The sequence below is a fragment of the Protomyctophum parallelum genome, assembly GCF_964188405.1.
Source record: "Protomyctophum parallelum genome assembly, chromosome: 22".
Taxonomy (NCBI): domain Eukaryota; kingdom Metazoa; phylum Chordata; class Actinopteri; order Myctophiformes; family Myctophidae; genus Protomyctophum; species Protomyctophum parallelum.
This window is the reverse complement of record NC_139714.1, coordinates 2,092,938-2,117,027: the sequence shown is the minus strand read 5'-3', so window position 1 is coordinate 2,117,027 and position 24,090 is coordinate 2,092,938. Positions and strand designations below refer to the sequence as shown.

The window sequence follows — 24,090 nt, the reverse complement described above, 5'->3', positions numbered from 1 at the left end:
TCTATACTCTCTGAGTTAACTGTACGGTACACGGCATCACTGTCCCACTGCAGTGTGTCCCACTGCCACGCAGTGCATTGTCCTACCTTATACACCCGTATGGCGGAGCAGAAGAGGCCGAATGGTGCCGGGGCGAACCCTGATGGGCGAGGCCCCGACCGGGGCCGCCACGTCGCAGCCACCTTGCTGGACAAAACCAAGGAGTTCTTCCAGACTTGTGACATAGAGGAGAAAGGCTTCATCACTCGCACTGATATGAGAGTAAGAGGCAGGCGTGTGCGTGTGTGTGTGTGTGTGTGTGTGTGTGTGTGTGTGTGTGTGTGTGTGTGTCAAATTGACTAGAAGAGTAAAGCTAAGTATCATCTCTCTTGCTCTCTCTCTCACACACAAAGCCAAACCACACCAAAGGTTTTTTTTAAGGTAGACCACACCAATGAAACTCATTGCAACTAAATGAGTTGCATTGGTGTGATTTACCTTAAAAACTATTTTGTCCCTCCCAACCCAACCCTTTCGTGTGGTTTGGGCTTTATAGACGGGTGCTCTTTGGTGATGCAGTAAAGATTCTATAGGTACCAAAAACCAAAAAGGGGGTTTTCAGAGAAGTACTCGTTAATTCCCAAAAGATTGGATGAAAGAAAATAAATTACATTATGCCTTGGAATTATTTTCTTTGCAAGTATTCAGTCTAAACCTTTTGGGAATTAAATAGTACTTCTTTGAAACCGACTTTTTTTTGACAAATTGCAATGTGGCACGAAGCGACATCATGTGAGCTTGTAGATCTGCTATTTTCACTAGTTGGGACCCTGGGCAAACATCTGATTTCTCTTTTGGGTCTTGAGCTAAGAAGTTTGGGAACCACTGGCCCTATTCTGGGGTGGGGTAAAACATTCAGCAAAAGTAATCTGTTGGAAAGCTAAAAAAAAAAAACAGGCGAGCTGCTAGAGAGCCCTGGCGGATGCCCTCCATATTGGTTAAATAAACATGTGTGTCCTCCTAACAGAGACTCCACAGAGAGCTCCCCCTCTCTGCAGAAGAGTTAGAGGACGTGTTTGACTCGTTGGATAGCAACCATGACGGGTACCTGACGCTAGAAGCTTTCTCCTCCGGATTCAGTGAGTTATTTTCTTCTCCTGTATGTTTCCTTTAGCTCAGGAACCCCAAATAATGTTCTCACTCAATAAACCAACAGACAGTATAGGTATGGGTATCTGCACAACTGTACAGTTTACAATTTAATGATTCAATGACTTTTAAAGGGACATTTCATCACTGGAAGAAACTGCAGTCACACTCACTCACTAGTATATTTGTAGTAATTTGCACCCTATGGCCAATGAAGTCTGTGTGTTTGACTGGATTGCTGAATTCCTACAATGACCATAATGCTTTGCTGCACTGCCCCTCCTTTTGGAGGGCTGCGTGGAGGTGTACACAAATTTGTGCTGCTGTTATCTACTACAAATACTATTAACATTGAGTTACTGCAGTTTCTTCCAGTGGTAAAATGTCCCTTTAAACAAAATGTCCCTCCTTGTGCGTGGGGCGGTGTCCTCGTATGCGTGGCGTTAGTCCGACGTCCCAATAATGCGTCATTATTTCCTAACCGTACCCTTAACCCTAACCGTGCGTGGAAGCCACGGGTGAGTCGTACTAACGGGACGGTGGTGTCCTCAGGTCAGTTTCTGCGTGGTCGGAGGTTCTCGGTGAATGAAGACACCGGCGTGAGCCCCGCTGGACACGGCCTCAGGGCCAAGGAAGCGCTCTACCAGACCCAGTGGGACGCCAAGCTGGCCGGAGAGGAGGACGACGAAGAGAAACATTTCTCCATGCTCCTGGACAGCTTGGGAGCCAGCAGTGTGTTCGAGGAGTACGTCGTCTAGTAGCCACACGTGCACAAAAAAGTCTGGTGCTAAATATGTACAAAAAGTGCAAAAGTATTGGCATCAAAATATAAGTACCAAAAGTAAAAGTGCAGTTATGTCCCATTTCACAAGTTCCTTCCCTGAAGAAGACAGTATTTCTGTCGGAAACGTTGGTTTGTTTTCTCTGTGTCCACAATAAACTCTGGGCATTTGGCAGCTATGACGAGTGTGCGGCTACATATCTTTCCTTTTCCAGTATTTGTCCCGTTGGCTGGCACCTCACAAGGAACAGTGTGATGTGCACCTTTCTGCTATACCATTTCTGCTATACCATTTCATTTTTAGTCATGTATACAAAAATAAAAAAACTTTTTTAAATAGCAGATCTGTAAGCTCACAACGTGTTACAAAGTGATGCGTTGTGAGCTTGTAGATCCTGTAACTGAGTATTTCTAAAATAGGGTATTGGAACTTTCACTTAAGTAAAACATTTGAATACTTCTTCCATCACCGATAATATCAGCTCTGTTCTCGGTCTCCATCATCATCATCATCAGTGTTGGAAAGTAACTAAGTACATTTACTTACAGTAAGTACTGTACTGTACTGTAAGTACAATTTTGAGTTATTTGTTGTACTACTTGAGTAATTCGAATTTCCAATACTTTTACTCTCCACTACTCCACTACATCTCAGAGGACTCTCAGAGACTTTTAATCTACTACATTTATTTGAAAACTTTAATTAGTACCGGTAGTTACTTTGTAGTTTCTGATCATTTCTTACAAAACATACATTAACTACTTCAGCCCTGTATACATTCTGGCCATTTGAAAATAGTCGATCGTGGTGCGACGCAGTGTGAGCTTGTAGAGCTTGAAGATTTTGTACAAATTTTGAACTTGTGAAATGGGACATTCTGAAATATGGGTACTTTTACTTTTAGTACTTTAATTACATTTTGATACCAGTACTTTTGTACTTTACTCAAGTAAATTCTGAAATCTGAACTTTTACATTTCTATATTGCAGTAGTATTGGTACATTTACATAAGTAAAACATTCGAGTACTCCATCCATCACCGATAATAATATCTCTCTTCGTCTCCACCATCATCATCATCATCATCATGCTCATCAGTCCGGGGGAGGTGCGCAGCCTGTGGGCTCAGCTGAGGAGAGACGAACCTCACCTGTTGTCCAACTTTGAGGAGTTCCTCTCCAGGGTGACTTCACAGATCAAAGAGGCCCACAAGGAGAGGAAGGACATGGAGAGCGCCCTCCAGAGGTGGGTGGGATGGAGGAGTATTTTGTCATTGAGTTCTAATTAAGGGACAACGTATACATTGAGTGCTAATTCAGGGACAAAGTATAAATTTATGTATTGAGACCACAACACAAAAAATACCCCCCGAGCTGTTTAGCTTGCAGTCTTTAGCCTGCATTATCAGTGAATTGGATGTATTTTCAGGACGGCAGGGTTTCATGTCTCAAATGACCTACATTTAAAAGGTTTACGAACATTTGCCTTTTAGAAACTCAGTGCTCTCCCCTTTAGTCACCTGTCCTAAATAACCAGGCAGCAAAATATTGTCTATGTTTGTGTTTCTCTGTAATTCAATGCAGGATTTGATCCAACTGACTGTTGGTGTTAATCCTGCTACACATTATATGAAGTCTGGCCATTAGTGGGACATTGCTTTAATTCAGGGGTTCTCAAAGTGGGGTCAGGGGACCACCAGGGGTCCTTGGAGCGGTTCCAGGGTGTTCCCCAGCAAAATGTTGTTACCATTGCTATTTAAAAATGGCAGATATAAAATCTCACAGTGTGTCACTTAGTTTGTGCCACACTGCGAGCAGCAACTAGGAAAAGTTTCAGGTGCAGTTAGCGTTAGATATTTAGAGGTTATGTTTAGATTTAGATTTAGGGACAATGCGTCACAGTGCGATGTGTTTTGACCTTGTAGATTGGCTATTTCGGTTTAGGATTCAAAATGTCAAAAAGGAAAAATAAACTCTAGAAATGGCTTTCATAAAATCTCCGCCCTAAAACACTCCTCAGAAGTGTGTGCGTGCGTGCGTGCGTGTGTGTGGTTGCTTTCCTGGTACTGCATGGTACAGCTTGTTATTCTGTACATCTCACTAATCAGATGTTTAGGTCTTAGATTATCAGGGCCATGTAAATACCTCTTAGTATGTGTGTGCGCACGTATGTGTTTGAATGTGTGCGTGTACTGTACTTTTCCCACAGTATTTACCGCTGCTGTTTTGGTTTTTTTTCCAAAGCCTTCTCCGCTACCAGACATGATGTCATATATCAGCTTTGTACAGTACTGTACATTGTGTGTCTCTCGGTGTATAAATAAAATAATGGGTCACAGACTCAAACTCACAACAAACGTAGCCTTTGTGAAGATTTATCGGCGCACGGCGGAAGACGAGGCAGGAACATTTCGGCATGAAGCCGTATGTTCCACAGCACAAGAAGAACAGATTTTAAAGCTTCCTTTTGGCAAATAATACAGACTATAACTTTGACTTGAAGCCATTAATGCCTGAGGTCAATTCTACAAATTTAAATCCTACCAGTTTTCTTAAAAATCGTATAAGTGCTCAAACCTTTTCATTTCAATGACCCCCAAAATGATATGCATTAGCTCCTCTAATAAAACCCGACTTTGAGAACAAATATGCTATATCTCTAGCTAACATTGCACAGATGCTTTAACACTCGCATGACTGAAGTAAGGCCAACAGATGATTTGATATCCTCCACGAGAATTGAGATCACAATTCTTCCATGAAAATATGTATTGTCTTTAGTCTGTAGTTGTTGAACATTGCTACATTCAAAATGTGGCACGTGGAGCTCATCCAACTACTGTAGCTTTAAACAGACAACATTAAAGTGCTTGACTTAAACCTCTCTTTAAAGTCTCTCTCTGTCTTGCAGCAAAAACATAAGAGCAACTAAAATGACAGCCAACTAGTGCTGCACAATTCTTGCTACAATTTAGAAATGAGATCGCATAATCTATAATAGATAATAGTCTGAATCTAGATTGCGATCTTATTTCGATTAATCGTGCAGCACCAGGTTAAAGGTATATTCAGTGATTTCACTCAAAAGACCTTAGGTTTCGTTTTTGGCTGTGGGACCCAGCCTTTCGTCCAATCAGGATAGAGAGTCAAAAACGAAACCTAAGGTTTTTTGACCCCCAGGGGTTAACTGGGGACAGGGAGAAACTCCTTATATGGCCAGCACACTCTATAGTAGGGAGGATTATCACAACAAAACAAAAAAATAAGTGATATTTGAATTAAGTGAAATCACTGAATATACCTTTAAAGTCAGTGGTTCTCAACCTTTTCTGATTCAGGACCCACTTAAAAATCTCGGAAGCGTTTGCTTTCAAGATTGTTAACATGTCATGAACCACCTTTCTCTCATTACAGGAATGCTGCGACTCACAACAGCGAGATCCGCAGTTTATATGAAGAGATGGAAGCACAGATCAAAAATGAAAAAGACAGGGTACTTCTTAAGGTAGGAACGTTCACTCTTATAAGTTTACCTGCATGCATGTATATATAGTTGCCCAGGGGTATTCAACAGGTGGCACGTGGGGCACCCCCTGGTGGACCCTGGAAGAATTAGCTTTTTTTGTGGCTAATGAAAGTTACAGGTAGGCTATGGTGTGTGCGATATGAACTTTGAGTTTACCATAATAACAGTAATCCTTAACACCCTCTGCGCCATTGGCGTAGATCTAGGTCAATTGAAGCCTATTATTTAATAATACGCTTACCGCCATTGCCGTTGATCAATAACAGTTTATATGGCTTTATATGGCTTTGGTTATCATTCAGAGATAGATAGTAGTATCATGCATAATGGGGGTTCCTTTGTTTTCATCATGGGTCTATTTCATGCCTCTGTGAATGTCTTTGTTGCATGATCTTTGAGACCTAGTGCCCCAGGATGACAAACATCAAGCATAATATCATTGTTTATACAGTACATCTTTCTTCAGACACAAGCCTATTTAGACACACTATTTTATTGAAATAAAAAAAGAAAATCTCAGATTTTCTCCCGATCATTTGAAAATGACATGATCGGCTCCGATTTCCTAAAATTGCTGATATTTGCGTCGCCCTAGTTGAAAACAATGTATTTCAAACTCTAGTTTGTCACACTCCATGCAGGGCTGCATGAACAGCGCTCAAGGGCTGTTTTCTGCCCCCTTAATGACGTCACTCTCCTAGTCTACACCACTCTGCCACTCTCCATCTAGGCGTCACTTGTATGTAATGGCCTGATGTACCATTGTCTGTGCCTCGCCCTCTCCTGTCTCTCTCATCACGTCTTCTCAAAATCATCCAAATGAGTGTCTGCTGTGTTTGCTAGCTGCTACACTTACAACAACCGCCTTCAGCGACTTCTTCCTTCTACCGTCTTCATTTCCGCAGCATTTCCAGCATTGCATTCTGGGAGAGCTACATAGTGTCACAGCTACCATATATCAGGCTCGGCTCCAGGATGAAATGACTGAGGGGGCATTTGAAAATGGCGAGGGTGCACATCTAATTTTTATATAGTAAAACTATGCTGTATGTACATAAAAGTGAGGGTGCAGAATTTGGAACGGAGGGTGCTGGGCACCCTCTGGCACCCCCGTGGCGCCGGGCCTGCCATATATAGTGGATGAATCATGAATAGGTGTATTGCACACAGGAGCACACAAGAGGGCGGCTGTAGCTCAAGAGGTAGAGCAGGTCGTCCAGTGATCCCTGGGTCGGCGGTTCGAATCCCGGCTCCTCCTGTCCACATGTCGAAGTGTCCTTAGGCAAGACACTGAACCCCACATTGCCTCCAATAAGTTGGTCAGTGTGAGCTTGCCACCACCATTGGTGTGTGAATGTGGGAAGTGAGGACGCTGGCGTGGTGTTCTCCGCTTCACCTCCAAAAAATATAAAAATGCAATTCATTATTTCATTAAGAGCAATGCAAGGCAATGCTATTACATAGTATGTAAGGACATGTACTACAGTTGCGTGCATTGCGTGTCTGCTCTCACCACCAACACACGTGCAAATGACCTTGCAACGGCCTTAAGGGTCCATTTGGAACCCCCGCAAGGAACCCAGATGGCCCCTGGGCCTGGACCATCGTTTGAGAACCACTTTCTTAGTTTATTTACACTGGTATCGGATCGGTACTCTGTATCGGGAAGGAGAGAATGGGAGGGCCATGGGAGGGCCTGGGTTGGCCGTGGCCCACCCAAATAGAAAGCTGGCCCACCTATCAATTTAGCGAAAATAATTATAATTATAATATATATATTACTTAATACGTTTCATAATGTCTTTATTTTTTTCATTCATTAAAATATGTTTTTGTAGTGTTTTCTTTACGTGATCGTCTTCCTTAATATGAATAAACAGGCTGTCGGTTCTTCTTCACACTCTAAGTCTGCCCTGCCTCTCCTCGTTCGGAGTCCTTCCTCACAGTCCAGCCATGTGGAGAGATGTTGTTTACTTTTTGTTTCTTGTCGAGGCATTTGTTCATTCATCTTTCTTGAACAACTAGTGTTCCCGTAGCTTGCCTCGCCACGGTACCTCTACACTCGAGCCTGTCGCCGAACAATCAGAAAGGGAAGATTCTCGGGAGGAGGTCGATGACAATAACGATAAAGGATTATGCTTTTCTAAATCTTCCGAAGTTCCGACGTCTCATCAACAGGTATTTGGAATGGGAGCTTTTTTGTGTGATTTCCACGTTGAGGCTTAATTTTAAAACAAAGGCTATTTATTTCTGCAGCTTTTGAATGTACTGTGTGAGTGTGTGTGTGTGTGTGTGTGTGTGTGTGTGTGTGTGTGCGTGTGCGTGCGTGCGTGCGTGTGCTTCCGTCGCAGTCTGTGTGGAGGATCTCAGTGTAATTGTAACAGTTTACTATGAAACAGTCGGGTCACACCTCCATATATGGTTGTCAGAACATCACGCCTCGTGACATCACGCCTCGTGACATGCTCCATATATGGCCGCCTCCATGTATGGTTGGCAGTCTATCACGCCTCGTGGCGAGGTCGCTTCTCGCCCTCAGGGCGTCTTACTGGTAATTCTGTACTATAGAGTTCTCAAACTCTGCCCGAACCCGACCAGGCCCGACACGACACAACGTTTTAGGGCTGCGCCGGGCCTAAAATGTATGCTAATCAGAAGGGCCGGGCCGGGCGGAGCCTCGGGCTCCTTGAAAACAATTATATATATTGATTTATATTTTTTTATTATAATAAAAATAATAGTTCTGTTCTGTCTATGTTTGTATTTATCTATTATGAAGATGGTGCTGACTGGCGTTTCTCTTTAACTCTGTGTAAACCCAACCAGGTCCGACCCAACGTTGAAGGGCCGGGTCGGGCCTAAATCTATTCTAATTAGTCAGGCTGGGCCTCGGGCCTGATCAGTTAGGGCCCAGTTAGGACCGGGCCTTCGTTTTCAGGCCCATTGAGAACTCTATGTACAGATTTTTGTGGTTTCTTGTGTTTCTAGTGTTGTGTATGTATACATGTATGTGTATGGGTGACGTGGGGCAGTTGAGGCGGCTGTGAATTTAGGCCAATATACTTGATTGATTGATTGAAATATGTATTAACAGTTTGCAGAACAGTTTGCAGAATTACAGTACATTTCAAGCACAAACTCAATACAAAGACTGTTAACTGTGAGTGGACGACCCAATTAAGCATTACATGCTAATACAAATTATTTAAAATATTGCTTTGATGCTTATATTATCCTTAGGAAGCATAACGTTTGTTTTTATTAGCATATGCACTCCATACATTCCATAGGGCTAGACCACATGGACATATGACATCATCAACTTGCAACAGGAGCAGCTCCTATTGAGTGAAATATTCTCTATTTATGAAAAAAATACAATATTAAATTTTTTAATTTTAGTTGTATAGAGGGCAAGTATATTTGTCTTATTAGCCAGCTTGAGTGTGTGGCCACCCTAGAATTTATGTCTGCCTTCGCCACTGGTTTGGGGGTCACCAGATGACAGTGAAGATGATGGAAGTCAGAAGGTTGATTTTACAATTCCCGGACCCCCTTCATTCATTCTCTAACAGTAATTACGCTAAATCAGGTGAGCTGTCTCTCTCCACGTCAACTCCCTTCACTCTCATTCGCTTCAAGCTAACTCACTCACGCCCACAATCAGGTGGTCCTTTTAAGCAGTCACTACTCGGTGTTCACTCTACATGCCAATCTGACTCAGTGGTTGTTCAGATGTCAGCATTCAAATTCCCTCCACCTCCCCAGCCTCCTCCCTGTGGCATTTTGTTCTGTAATTGGTGATTCTGTGATTACAATGTGATTTATGGATTGTACTATATGTGTGGTATCTAGTTCTGTTATGGGTATCTTTGATTATAATGTGTTTTATGGATGGTACATGGATGCATTGAATTGATGATTTAACATTACTGCATCAAAAGTAATCAAACATGATACTATAACAACTAGTCAAATTCTATTGCGAGGTGTGTGCTTGTACATCTGCTATTGCTATTGTATTGAGAAAATAAATGTAATGCCTCAACTCCTACATTCCCAAGTATGGATGGAGCTCGATAACCGTTACCCGAAAGAATCCGAAAACAAGCTTATTGAGTACCCGTTATCAATAAGCGTTGGGCTTATCAAGCCTGTTATTGAGCAAATTAGCAGCCCATAATGTCATGTTTAGACAATCTAGACAAGAGGTGATCAAGAAATAAATGTAATCACCCACACTGGCACAAACATGTCGTTCTAAATGTGTATCGATACCTGCCAACCAGCGCTGTCCAGGTAAACAAAATTACACTTTTAAAGTGACATTACACATATTAACCAGTTAATAGTTTCTTTAATATTTTTTTCTTAATAAAAAGGACAATTGTCTTCCGTCTGTTAGAAAGGCACTGTATTTGAAGGCCCTTGTAAAATATACGTCTTTTATTTCCACAAAATGCTCGATAGTGGCCCCGATAAGAACCTGGCTCGATAAGCCTGATTGATAAGGTGCTCGTTATCAATACAAGAATAACGAGCTCCATCCCTATTCCCAAGTGCTTGTCACCCTCACCCCTGAAAAGGTTGAGTACCACTGGTCCAGTTGAGATCTTTGAAGTGTATCTTCCATGTCTCCAACACAGGACGCTGAGCGTCTCCAGATGCACAGCCAGGAGTTGGAGCAGCAGCTGTTCTCCAAGGAGACAGAACTGGAGCATCTCATTCAGAAACAGAGAAGGGTGAGTGGAGATTGTCATGGAAATGCACTTTATTGTTTAATTATTGATTTAATATTATTCATTAATATTCATTAATCATCTTATTTGAGCATTACTTTTATATTGGTACGACTGGATTCTGAATTATTGCAGTTACTACATGATTATGTCTCTAGCAGGGAACGTAACCAGATTGGAGAGTGGCCTAGTGCCATGGGAGATTAGCAACGCACACTCGCGTGTGCGCACATGCACACACGGGGGTAAAAATAACGATCTCCTGGTGGCAGTAATAAATTAACCTTTTTCATAGCATTAGCATTATATTGACATACATATATTAGGTTACTGTTACACCCTGTTTTCAACGGTACTAATGAAGGTTCTAAGTAGTGTGGCAGAGAGTATTTTTAGTTACAGAGACTCTGTTTGCCTCCTTATAGTTGTTTCCGAGGCCAGTATCCGGAAAAGATGCCGATACTGCCTACAATGCTGATATCGGTATTGATATGCCAGTCTATGCCATTCTGATTTATCACATGACAATATTTCAAGCCAATATGTCTCCACCAGGCATGGGGAGAGAGTATGTTTTGCACTCCGTCTGTCCGTCCATGTGTGCGTGCGTGCGTCTGTGTACAGCTAATCTCTGGCACCGTTAACCCTGTCAATGCCAGATTTTGCACACACTCCCTGGATGCCAACAATGAACCTCTGCCCCACATTGTCCAGAACGGCCTTTTATAGTGCCACCAGGAGGCCGACTTTTGTAAATCTCATTTTTGGATATTACTCCTCCAGATTCTGTCCAAAAATCCTGCAAATCGTTACACAGTATCTCTATAGTCATGTGTTCAAGATGAATCTGTCCGATATTTCATATTCCATTCTAATTAGCTAACATTGGCTTTCAAAGTTTGCAGGATTGCCTGTTTTTAACAAAAAGCCTCAAATCATGAACGCAGCGTGCAATTTACACAATCTTTCACAGACTTTCCTATTAGGCTGAGGAATATATTCTACCCTTTTCACATTGGCCTGTTATAGTGCCACCAACAGGTGGATTTTAGCAAAACACATTTTTGGAACAAAATGCCTCAAATCATCCAATTGCCATCCAAGGCGTAAGAAGAAATGGCACCCTTTTCACATTGGCTTACTATAACCCCACCAGGAGGCCACAACCTGACCTGGCCTGGTGGAGACCTGTGCCCAGAGGGGCACTTTTTCTAGTTGTTTCTTCTTTTTTTCCCACCAAAAATACCAGTTCTGGCTGAACCGTGCAGTCGGTTTTCACGAAACGCAGTAATATGGTTGGCTATGCCAAACGGTGAATAATGGAATTTTATTCCTAGATCAGTGGTTGTCCAGCCTTTTAATTTCAAGGACCCCCCCCCATAACTCGGAGAGTGTACAAATGGAACCAAATACGGGTCCATGTGGTTCCATTTGTACACTCTCAGAGTGGGGTCCATTTGGAACCACCTCAAGGACAAGGAATCCAGAGAGTCCCTGGACCCCAGTTAGAGAACCACTTCGTCCTCCATTCTTTTTAAATGACACACTGATCTGCCCATTCCTCCTCCTCCTCCTCCTCCTTCCTCCCAGTTGGAGCTCCAGTGTCGTGAGCTGAGCACCGAGAAGCAGGAGAACGTCAAGCTGAAGATGACCTGCAACGAGCTGTCCCGAGACCTGGCGGGCACCAGTCAGGAGCTGGCCCTGGCTCAGGAGCAGCTGACCATCCTGGAGGAACAGGCCGCCCAGCTGAAACAGGACAAAGAGATGTGAGTGGCAGTGGTTTTCACTAGTAAAAGTATCAATACTGCAAACTTTACTTTACGTAAAAGTACAGTATAAAGGTATTGGCATCAAAATGTACTTGTACGCAAGTAGTAGTAGTAGTAAACTAATGGGACCTATTTATGCCAACTACGCGTATAAGCGTAGACAACCGTTTAATCCATATATGAATGTGCCGTCCGTTTGTTCACCTTTTAGCATTGCTCCGGCTCCTCCATCACCAGCAGTGATGCGATTTTTAAATGCAGCTCCGTTGAGCCTCCATTATAACCCGATTTTCAAAGCGCTGTATCTCCAAAGGTTGGAGAGCTGTCCAAGGTGCGCGCCGTGCACCTGACGATCGTAAATAATTAGTGAGTTTGTATCGCATCGCTGAAAAGATTTAGCTGGTTCTACTGCTAGCTAAAGGTGTGGAGGGGCGGCACACCGTGCTAACACCAGTGAGCAGCGAAGGAGTGCAAGTCTTTTCCCTTTTTCCTAACCCTAACAATAATGTTTATTTTCCCTTTTCCAGGGAGATGTACAGAGTAACAGAAGGACTGCAGAGAGAAAAGCAGAGCCTAATGAAACAGTTGGACCTCCTCAGGTAAGACATAATCAGCAACAAGTCTTATTGTGTTGTGCCAAATACAAAGTTCTGAATTGAGTCTAGGGTTGCGTCGTCGATTATTCTGTCAATTATTTTTTCAAAAACATTATTATGAAACATGCTTTTTAATTGTGTGTGTCAAGAATCAACGCAAAAGAGGTTTCATTTATGTTTTATAATTGACTAAATAGATTAGTCTGATAAACCTCTTTGTCATACAATGGTGTCAAATAGCCGATCTACAGTACAAGCTCATAATGTGGTGCAATGCTATTTCTGCTATAAAAGGATAATGCATTTTTCCCCATTGATTACTTTTTGTAATTGATTAAATTGGTTTGTTTGGTTATCTGTTGCACCCCTAAATGAGTACAAACAAACCTATGAATGCATTATTCTAAAAACATATTTATAATAAATAACATGTACTAGTATATTAAATCTGTTTCCAATGTCTTTTCTCAACCGTCCCAGAGAGATGAACAAACATTTAAAAGATGAGCGTGACATGAGCTTTGGTGCGGTGAGTTTGTTTCAAATGTTTCATCTACAAATATATTTCACAATAATAATAGTATAATAATGGTTGTCAGTGTCTAACAAGTGGTGTTGTTTGTGCAGCATCACTCCCAACCTTCCGCCATAGTCTGAAAACCCACCTTTTCAGACTCCATCATGCCTCATAGCACTTACCACAGCACTTTTAGACTTAGATAGCATTTGAAACAGACTTATAGCATGTCAGGTAGACGGCACAATAATTGCATTGTATATAGTAGTCATAGCACTTCACAGTACATAATGTATAGCATAGTATAGTAAATATGTATAGTGTCATTATGTAGATATGTTCTAGTTACATTCTTAGCTTACGCATGTTTCATGATAAATGCATTTTATATATGTGATGTATTCCCATGCTTTTTGTTCTTGCCTAAATGTAAATCACTCTGGATTAAGAGCGTCTGCTAAATGCCTAAATTGTAAATTGTTCCCTTTCTTTCTAATAGCCTAAGCCTCGAAGTTCCCTCAGACAGAAGCAGAAACAGAGAACGAGTCTGGGCAATTTATTCGATGACTCCAGCCAGCCGACGAAAAGGTGAGTTTTTTTAACTTAGAATGCTTTTAGCATAAATCGCGTCTGTCAGTTGCTTTCATGTGTGATTGGACACGGATGTTCTCCCCTACAGTAGGGACAGAAATCATCATCACAGATGAAAGGAGGTAAAACTGATTAAGACCTGAGGCCGATTCATCTCTAAAAAGTATTTTGTTCCCATTGATCCCAAGAAGCAAAGATCGATGAAGATGAGTTAAAATGTTTTCACAAATTTAATTTTCATATATATATATATATATATATATATATATATATATATATATATATATATATATATACATATACATAGTACATTGGTTCTCAAAGTAGTGGTCTGTCGGGCAGAAAACTTGTATTTTCATGTTTCAACTTTGAATGTGTGTTTTCTTATTAAGCCCTATACTTCATCAGCCCTATACTGTTGCACAAATAGAGAGCAGATCTACAAGCTCACAACACTTCGCAATGCGAGGCATTGTGAGCTTGTAGATCGGATATTTTCACGACTTAATAAGGATAACAAAAGAGGGAACGGTTTTGGACATACAAGGTTTCCACCTGACAAATGAAGATGTATCCACTTGCGCTCTTAAGAAAACTGTTAGGATTCAGAAGGCTTTTTTTTTAAATCGGCCTCAGGTCTATAACTGGGTTTAAAAAAAAGTATTTTTGTCTCAAAAAGCTCTTTGAATTGACGTGCTACCATCCTCCCCCCTGTTTTCCCGTCTTGTTTCCTTTAAAGAAGCTCTTCTCTGTATGTGGACAGGTCCTTCCAGTATCTGGAGGCCTTGCCCATCGAACACCTTCAAATCGTGTTTGTTGCTTCCTCCTCCTGCAGCGAGGACGACACCGACCCGCCCACCAACGGCAAAAACAACAGCAACAGGCCTCCACGACAACAGCAGCATCGGCTCTCCTCCTCCTCCTCCTCCTCGTCCACCGCGAGGGGAATGCCGGGGGGCCTGCAGGCCAGCAATGGCTACACTGGCATGGCGAAAACAGCCGCGTCACAGCGCGGGAAGGCGAGAGCCAAGAAGACGGCCAGCACCAGCAAGATACCCGTCTCGAAAAGTACACGACCGGAGATGGGGACGAAGGGTAGGGGAGTTGTAGGAGGAGGGGGGGTGGCGGAGGAGGACGAGGTCCTGGATGCACCGCCCGACGGATGGCCCCTGCGTCGGATCATCTCCATCGAGGAGGACCACCTCCCGCACCTCCTCTACGCAGGGTCTGGCCAGCCCCTGCTGCACCAGCTCAGTGAGGAGGATGAGGAGCAGAAGGAGGATGATGAAGACGACAGTAACGAGGAGGAAGGGGAGGCGCTGGCGGAGGAGGAGCGGGAAGAGGAGTCATGCGACCTGGAAGGTGGCGCCGTCCCGGCCACCGAGGCCTCCGCCTGCCAACCTCCCCCTGCGTACGCCGCGCCTGTAGCGACGCCGGCACCAGCAGAAAGGAGGTCCCGCTTCGCTAGGACGAAGAAGACCCCCTTGTTCCCCAGAGGCCAGCCTGTCGGAAAGGAGACCCAACACGTACGTGAGCCAGGCTAGTGCTCCTCAAAGTTTTGGGTCCTCCGGGGGGAGGACAGGGGACGAACGCCATGCGTCAATGGCGGTCTGCGCATTGGATTTAAATGACGAACATATTTGTCAATGGCAGTCAATTAAATAACTTAAGCCCTTATTGTTCAGCTATTCGAAGATAGCTCTCAACGCACATGTACAGCTTGTAGGCTGGCTATTTGGGATTTTGCATCGGCCCAAAACTCTAATGTTGGTTAGACCCACTATAATACGCACTTGAGTTGCACTGTACTTGGTGCGCTCTTTATTCGTCCAACACCAAGTACAACATGTGATGTGTGTGTGTGTGTGTGTGTGTGTGTGTGTGTGTGTGTGTGTGTGTGTGTGTGTGTGTGTGTGTGTGTGTGTGTGTGTGTGTGTGTGCGTGTGCGCGGTCTCCATCAGGGGATCAAAGAGGGACCCTCTCTCACACCTGAGCGTCTGTTCAAAGTGCTGCTCATCGGCAACTCCAGTGTGGGAAAGACATCCCTGCTCCGCTCCTTCTGTGAGGGACGCTTCCACACGTCTACCACCGCTACTGTGGGTGAGAATGCATACAGTGACGAGGTGGAGCTGTTGTTGAGGTGGTGTGCAAGCCAAAATAAGCAACTACACATTTAAAACAAACCTCCAAAAAACACAAGCCGCAGCCACCAATACTCAGTAAGTGACTTTACAGGAAAAACAAGTCCAAACTCGCAGACATGGCAACACTGGTGTATATAGTATTACGTTCGAGTTGGGTGCGGGTGGCATATTTTTAAGTTCAAGTTGGGTATCATATAGACATACTTATCCTACAATGTAATGATTGAATACTGATTGAATCCATTGGGGTCCAACTGGCAGCAGCAAACTAGCAAAACTAATTCCATTGAATTCATGTGTGGAAATCAGAAAGCAGAAGAGAAACAAACAGTTAACAGCAGTGTAACTATAGGTCAGCCGATAATAAATGTTAAAGGCAGCAGCGTTTATGTAATACATGTATAAATATTATCATCGCCTGGCGCGATCTATAACAGCGCTAGCTCTGGTCCAGGCTATGGGACTCGTGCAGCACAGCCTCTCGACTTCTGGAAAAATACACCTACAAATAATAATTTACAAAGACGGTTTTGTGATGAAACAAGACCAATACATCAAGTCATACATTTTACCAGCTGCACACACACACACACACGCATACATACATACATACACTCCAGAGCTAACGTCGCTGCCTGTCACTCAAAACGGTGTGGGCGTGTTTGGGGGCAAGGCCGGGGCACACCCTCCCGCGGCTTTTGCGGTGCAGTACGAAAGTGTGTGTGTGTGTGGGTGGGGGTGCATGGTTGCCTTGCACACATGTCAGACTCTGAGAACAACTTAACATCACATGAAAGAGCTTGTGGAGCCACACTGCCTGCACCAGAGTCCTGGTACACTGTGCTGAGGATTATCTCACGTCTGATCAATTACTCGCCTTCGTTTTCATCTACAAGATGACCTTTCTCATGCCTTCCCCTCCGAGCTATTCATTATTTATTATTAGATCTCAAAAGTTGCAGCCTTTGATAAGGACCGAAGGCAGATACAGCACTGCCCTCTTGTGGTCATTCATGAGTGGTGCCCAACATAATTAGAGAATGTAGAAGAATTGTTATTTTGGTCAACGCCTGTTCTCTCTCCTATGGTACCACATCAATACAGCATGGAATTGTGATCCTATCCAACGACAAAATTATTCAAGGTCCGAGAGGCTAAATGTCATCAAATGGTGGTACGATGCTCAAATGTAGAATAAATAATGGACATTGATATGAAAAGGGTTGAAAACCCACCTGGTTTAGGGGTAGGTAAAATAATGTCATTGTGTCATTTGTGTCCGTGTTGATTTTGACAGCATATTTTGATTTAGTTTCAGTCATATTTTTGTCATCTGGAATGTTTTACTATTGGGCCTTAATGGCGTCATAATGGAGTTTACACTTTGCATTCTGAAAATAGCCGATTTACAACACTAATTAATTTTTTGATAAAATTGTCAATATAATTAGTCTTAGTTTTAGTCATCACCATAGCTTGGTTTTTATTTAGTTTTCTTCAGTGAAAAAAAGGTAGTCGACGAACATTTTTAGTCGTGGTTTTAGTAAAATCTACACTGCTTTGTGTCATTATTAATTGCAGGCATCGACTACAGTGTGAAGACACTGACTCTGGACAACACCCAGATAGCCATGCAGCTCTGGGACACCGCTGGACAGGAGAGGTCTGTCACTCCTCATGCTCTGCATTTCACTTAACACATTCTGACCTGAGATCAGATTATAAAAATGTCTTCTACATCCTGACAGTTTTCCATTCTGACCTGAGATCAGATTCTAAAAATGTCTTCTACATCCTGACAGTTTTCCATTCTGACCTGAGATCAGATTCTAAAAATGTCTTCTACGTCAGTCGCTCTTCGATTTTTCAAAAAATAGCAGACCTACAAGCTCGTAGCGCGCCACTCCGTGGCGTGCTATGAGCTTGTAGATCTGCTATTTTTAAATAGCTAAAGCATAACGTAATGCTAACACCAAAATGGGTTCCCACCTAAAATGGGTTAAAGATGGAGGGCCGTGATTTTTTTCCCACCTAAAACATGATCATCAGGTACTATGATTATTGGAAGATTGATTGGAAGACCCCGAAACCCCGTTGACCTCAGGAAACATCACTGAAGATACGTCCCAGGTGCATCCATGCGATGTATTTTTTAGTTCTAGTAGGAGAAAGATTTTTTTCAAAAAAAGTGAACAGAAAGTTTTTATGTGGCCACGGCCTCCAGTTCATTGAGTATGCCTGGTTTGCCTGATGGGTGGTGAAACTGGTGATCCACCTGAACTGAAGCCGCACCCACAGCTGTTATTGTATGATAAAGGGGGAGGGGTTGATATTGTGATGTCAATCAAAGGCTAAGAGCACCTGGCTGCGCTGCTTGGATTCTATGCTGTAACCAGCATGACAGCCATGTAAACATAATGTCATTTAACTACACATTGCTCTAAAGATTGTTTTTAAAAACATTTAAAGCGAGAAATAGACGATGCAGTAACGAAAATGGATTCCATTTAATCATCACTGTTTTCTGACTGTGCTGCAGCTGGGTAGACGGCCAGCGCAACACTTATGGAATCCTTTCATTACCGTAAGCAAGGAAATACCTTGTTTTGTTGTGTTTTGGGTCAATTTATGATAATGCATGGCTAGGTCGTCATTGTCATACTATAATTAACTTACTGCCTGCACCAATCACTCCCACTTTTCACACAGGCATTGACGATTCGACACATTAATGATTATTAATTAATGTATTAGTCAATTACAAACGCACCCAGGCGCAGTACCCTTCGCGGCCACAAGGGGGGGCAAATATCTCACAACAGGTAAGGACTAGTTTATATAATTCACCTTCAGGGTAATTAACCACCTCCGCTCCACGTCGGTGGTTAATCACCCTAGCCTGTTCGTGATTTATATATATAAAAAATCACACCCGTGTGAATTGAGCGGCGCTCTTGTCATCGTACAAATCTCATGTCATATTTGGTGGACATTTGACCTAATTTCATCGGCAAATATTGAGACGTGTGTGGACAAGATTTACGTAGTATTTGGAGGACATTTGACCCAATTTCTCCTTTCATTGTCAATGGCAAATATTGCTGTATACACTCAACAATGACCACCTAGCCATGCATTATCCCTTAGAGAGAGAGAGAGAGAGAGAGAGACCACTCCCATGCGTGACTATTCTCTGTTCTGTTGTTGTGGTCGGCACTTTGGAATACTTTTCAACACTACAACAAGCGATTACACCGTTTTAAAGTGGATTTTCATGACAAGCAAGTGTTGGTAACTTTAAACTTAGTTAATACAGACACACACACAGGTCAGTTAGGAGGGCGGTGCAGTACAGTACTAGACAGTACAGCACCACTCAATTCAGACGGGTGTGATTTATTTGGTAACTAATGAGTACTAACTTGCCACAGGTACCGCAGCATCACCAAGCAGTTCTTCAGGAGGGCAGACGGCGTGGTTCTGATGTACGACATCACCGTGGCCGACAGCTTCAGAGACGTGCGCCCGTGGCTGGCCAATATCCAGGTCCTGACCTTTAGACTTCTCAACCTTTATTTTTTCAGCCTTGCTGACCCAAAAGTAAATAGTTTAGTTAACGTTGGATAGGATTTTGTCCACAATTCCATTCTCTAATTATGCAGACTTCTTGTAAATTGAGTAATGCAGAAGTTTAACAATGATTTAACTATTGAGAGTGTAAAATGAAACCAAATGCTATGAGCTTGTAGATCTGCAATTTTTATTAAATCGTGAAAATGTGGCGCAAATATTTGAATATACAGTATATTCTTTCACAGCGAACATTTTTTTTTTTTTTAAGATATTTTTTGCGGCTTACGCCTTTTATTGATTTTTGAAGGGACAGACAGTAGGCTGACAGGAAACGGGAGAGAGATGGGGGGATGACATGCAGTAAAGGCCGTGTCGGGTCCGGGAGTCGAACCCGCGGCACACTGCGACTGGATTACCAGTCCGGTGCCCAGACCGTTACGCTACGGCCTGGGCCACAGCGAACATTTTTAATTCAAACATTTGCTTCTGGGGGGTCCCTGGAACAACATTTTCAGATGGGGGTCAACGGCCAATTATACATAATTTCATTGACATGAACTAGTTTTGAGAACCGCTGACATAGAAACATATAGGTTTTTCAGAAAACTGTCAGGATTTAGAAGACATTTTGTTGGTCCTCAGTCCTAAATGTGTTAATTCTGCTGTTTTTACCCAGGAGGCAGCAGGAGAAGCAATCCCCATCTTGCTCCTGGGCAACAAGATGGACATGGAGGGAGACAGGGCGGTGTCTCACAAAGTGGCGGAGCAACTCGCTTATGTCAGTGTGAAATTACAAAACATTATGTTATGTTATGCAACTGTAGATATGTTGTTTTGTGTTGTGTTGTTATGACTGTAAATAAGTAAGCCGGAGAGGCTTGTTGTCGGTATCAGCAGAGAATGCAGGGGTCATTTTTTGTGCCTTTATTGATACAGTAGTTACAGTGAAGACTGACAGGAAAGGGAGAGAGAAGAGGAGATTTACGTCATAGTGTGTCATTTACGTCATATTGTCTCTTTATTGTTAAAGGCGTTTAATGTTTGTGTTTGCACCGTTTTACATCACCATTACATCACCTAATCAACATGAGTTAGACTTTAATATATTAGTGCCCCTCACTTCACACGGGTGTGATTTTTGCTATCATTTTGCATCCTTCTTCCTGTGCAGGAAAGCAAGATGATGTTCTTCGAGGTCAGCGCCTACACCGGCTGCAACGTCAGCGAATCTCTGACGCACCTGGCCAGGTAGGCCGCTTGACCGGTCCTATACCAGTGATCAGTGGTGGAAAGTAACATAATACATGTACTTAAAGTACTGTGCTTAAGTACAATTTTGAGGTACTTTTACTTTACTGGAGTATTTCAAAATGTCAGTACTTTTACTTCTACTCCACTACATTTAGACGCAAATATTGTACCTAAAAAGAAGTAAAAGAAAAGTTTCTTTGGTTCTCAACCTGTGGGCGGAGGCCAACTGGTGGGCCGTGAGGATATATTAGGTAAAAAAAGAAAGAAAGATTGAGTGCCGTGATTTTTGTATTTATTTTTCATGTGTATATGAGTTCACACTACTTCACTAGGCCCCTTGGTGTGGTTGTTATGTGCAATGATGCCTGCCTGCTAAACAGTTTGGGAACCACTGCTCTAGACTCTAGAGCAAGTCATCTATTTTAGACTATTAACGACGGTTTCACTGTCTGTCTGTCTGTCTGTCCGTCCGTCCAGAGTGCTAAAGGAACAGGAGGACCGCGTCAGAGACACAGTCATTATCCTCAGCGGCCAGCCCGTCAAGAAAAAAGCCTGCTGCAAGTAAGGAGGTATATGAATGTTCATTCACCTTATTGGTGGGGTTTGGCGGTACTGTAGGGCCCAGATGTTGTGAGAACCTCAACCAAATGAATCCATCACTTTATCATCATTATTATAATTTGTGTGTATATGTACTTTGAAAATTAATGTTTGAATGTATTTATTATTGATTCGATTATTTTCTGTATTTCTCTTTCTGGCCTGCACAAACACGCCGCTTACGTATGCGTTTACACTTGAAGGAAATCGAGTGGAAACACGCTCTTGAGCTTTTCTCTGGTTTGTCTTTTTGACAATTATGTACAACATATCTGTCGGACAGAAACGTCTTATCTCCATAATTATTCAAACTTTTTGTGTTTTTTCTTTTCTTTTCCTGAAATTAACGCCCCACTTGATCATACTACCGCGTCAAACGAAAGCATCAAAAGTAGCACTTCTACAAGCTCGACACGTGACACGAAGCGACGCCTTTTGAGCTTATAGATCTGCTACTTAATATAATAGGTACAGTATATCCACGATAAGCCATTTTTGTCAAACATGGCAACCAATTAAAATGCAGTTATGTAATGCCGTCAAATGCTCACTTAGTGAAGCCTAAGGAAGTGTGTGATACTGTAAACACGCTGCAAATTGTCCATGCACAGTACTGTATGTCAAACATGCGCATTGTCTCTAGAAGCCTACAATAAAACTCATTGTATTGGCATTCATTCACTGTATTTTGCATCATACAGTGGCTTCCCTCTTCATCTTGTAATCCAATTATCTTCCACGCTTTCTTCTGTGGTACCATACAAGCCCTGAACTTGAATCTTTCTAATAGCTGACCGCCTCTTTGATCTAGAAATGATACGGTTCTCGTCTATAGTTGTCTCCACCAGGCCGAAGGCATGGGGGGAGAGTATGTTTTGCACTCCGTCCGTCCGTCCGTCCGTCCGTCCGTGTGTCCGTCCGTGTGTGTGTCCGTGAGCAGCTAATCTCCGGCACCGTTAACCCGGTCGATGCCAAATTTAGCACACACACTCCCTGGATGCCAACGATGAACCTCTGCCCCAAAATTTCCAGAACGGCCTGTTATAGCGCCACCAGGAGGCCGCTTCGTGCAAAACAAGTTTTTGCACAGTACACCTACAGATTTTGTCCAAACATCGCGCAAATTGGTACACAGTCTCTCTAGAGCCATTCAATGAAATGGGTCTTTCAGATTTCTCAGACTCCATCCTGATTGGTTAAGATTGGCTTCCAAAGTTCACAGGAGTGCTCAGTTTCAAACAAAATGCTGCAAATCATGAACACATCGCGTGATTTCCGTGAAATTGTGCACGCACATTCCCACTAGGCCGAGGAAGAAATTCCACATGAACAATTTCAACTCAGCCTCAAGGTGGCGCTATAACTGTCCGAAAAGTGTTTTTACCTCTAATTTTCATTGTTTTGTTCCACTTTTGCTGTGGCAATGTAAACGTCACACACACACACACCCAAACAAACATGTTTAAATTACTCCTAAACATTTTGCCAAACATCACACACTCTCCTATCCTCCTGGTGGAGACCTGTGCCCAGAAGGGCACTTTTTCTAGTTGTAGATTGAATTTAATTGAGAATGTGCAGATCTACTGTTAAGTCTATGTGAGGCAGGATTTAGACACACTGTAAAATCCAGTCATCCAATCATCTGCAAGGAATTTCTTGACAGGGAGTAGCTCATAACATGTTTACAGTGGATTTTTATTTAAACAAACACATTGCAGATAGAAAGAGGATAATTCAAGCTTTCCATACAGCTGCAATGTTGGAAGTTGCACCTAGTTAGCACCTTGCTGGCAAGATGGCAGCCATGTGCATATCGTCAATACGCCAAAAAATGCTGCTCAATGTTTTGCCACTGCAGTGTAGATGAGGGGGGCGTGTCCCGGTGGAAAAGTGATGCATGTGCACACTATTGCAGTGTCACAATTATTCAAACCCTTCATGAAAAGTGTCTTTAATACTTTAAAAACAGCTTATGGCAGCATTCCTGTGGCATTTATGCCCATTCCTCATGTATAGTGTCCTCCAGTTCACTATTAATCTTGGCTTGCGTTCTGCAACCTCCTCCTTCAAATCCTATTGGGATTTTATCTGCAGCATTCATTTTGGAGTTGTACTTCTCTGATTTTATATCACTGAATTCTGGGAATCAAAGTTCTAACTGACATATTTTGAAATGACAGAACTACAAGAGGTGTTGCAAACAAGATGACTAAAATGAATGTTTTACAGTATGACTTGTAACCAGAAGGGTCCATTCGTACACTCTCAGAGTTACAAATGTACAAATAGAGTACCGACATCCTGACTTCACTCATTCCTCCCGTGTCATGGAAGTAATTTCTCTATGGAGAATAAACATTCGGTCATCTTAGAATCGTCTCATATAAGAATTTTGGTCCAAAAATAAACAAACCTTCCCGGCAATAATAGTCGAGGGGGTGGCTCGAGTCGTTTACGATAGTCAGTGACTCCTATTTGATGAATGAAACTTTCTGGTGAAACTTTTATTGGTAGGTAGGATGCGTAAATGACGTCAGACTTCGGTGCTCTAGTAACACTGAGGATCTTTGCTGTGTAGCCTAGGTTTAAATGAATGTAAATATTGCTGTGTTAAGGTTTGTCAAATCATAGTATTGTAAATCAAAAAGGTTACATAAACTAGGAAATCCTGTACTGTAATTAGATTTCATTTTATATTTTCCGCTTTGTCCCATGTGCAAAATGTAACGACAGGAAAACACAACGGGTGCATTTTAATAACTTACAATATGTTTAAAGTCTCTCTAAATGTGTAGTGTAAAGAATTGTGAATCAATTTACTACTGAAAACCGAGACAGAAATCAAAGTTGTAAGTGAAAGTCACAGACAAC

At 42.6% G+C, this 24,090-nt stretch overlaps 1 protein-coding gene across 1 annotated transcript; it reads left to right on the top strand.

The window, feature by feature from the left end:
* Positions 1-99: 99 nt before the first annotated feature.
* Positions 100-21,255, top strand: cracr2ab (calcium release activated channel regulator 2Ab; the record flags this gene model as incomplete). The annotated part of the gene is made up of 17 exons (XM_083757996.1): positions 100-261; positions 1,007-1,118; positions 1,681-1,873; positions 3,010-3,156; positions 5,325-5,415; positions 10,083-10,178; positions 11,766-11,941; positions 12,472-12,543; positions 13,021-13,069; positions 13,563-13,645; positions 14,391-15,174; positions 15,610-15,748; positions 17,374-17,455; positions 19,224-19,338; positions 20,042-20,143; positions 20,537-20,613; positions 21,094-21,255. 17 exons carry the CDS (start codon positions 100-102, stop codon positions 21,179-21,181), a joined length of 2,568 nt encoding a protein of 855 aa, XP_083614122.1. The 3' UTR covers positions 21,182-21,255.
* Between the last annotated feature and the right edge of the window lie 2,835 nt (positions 21,256-24,090).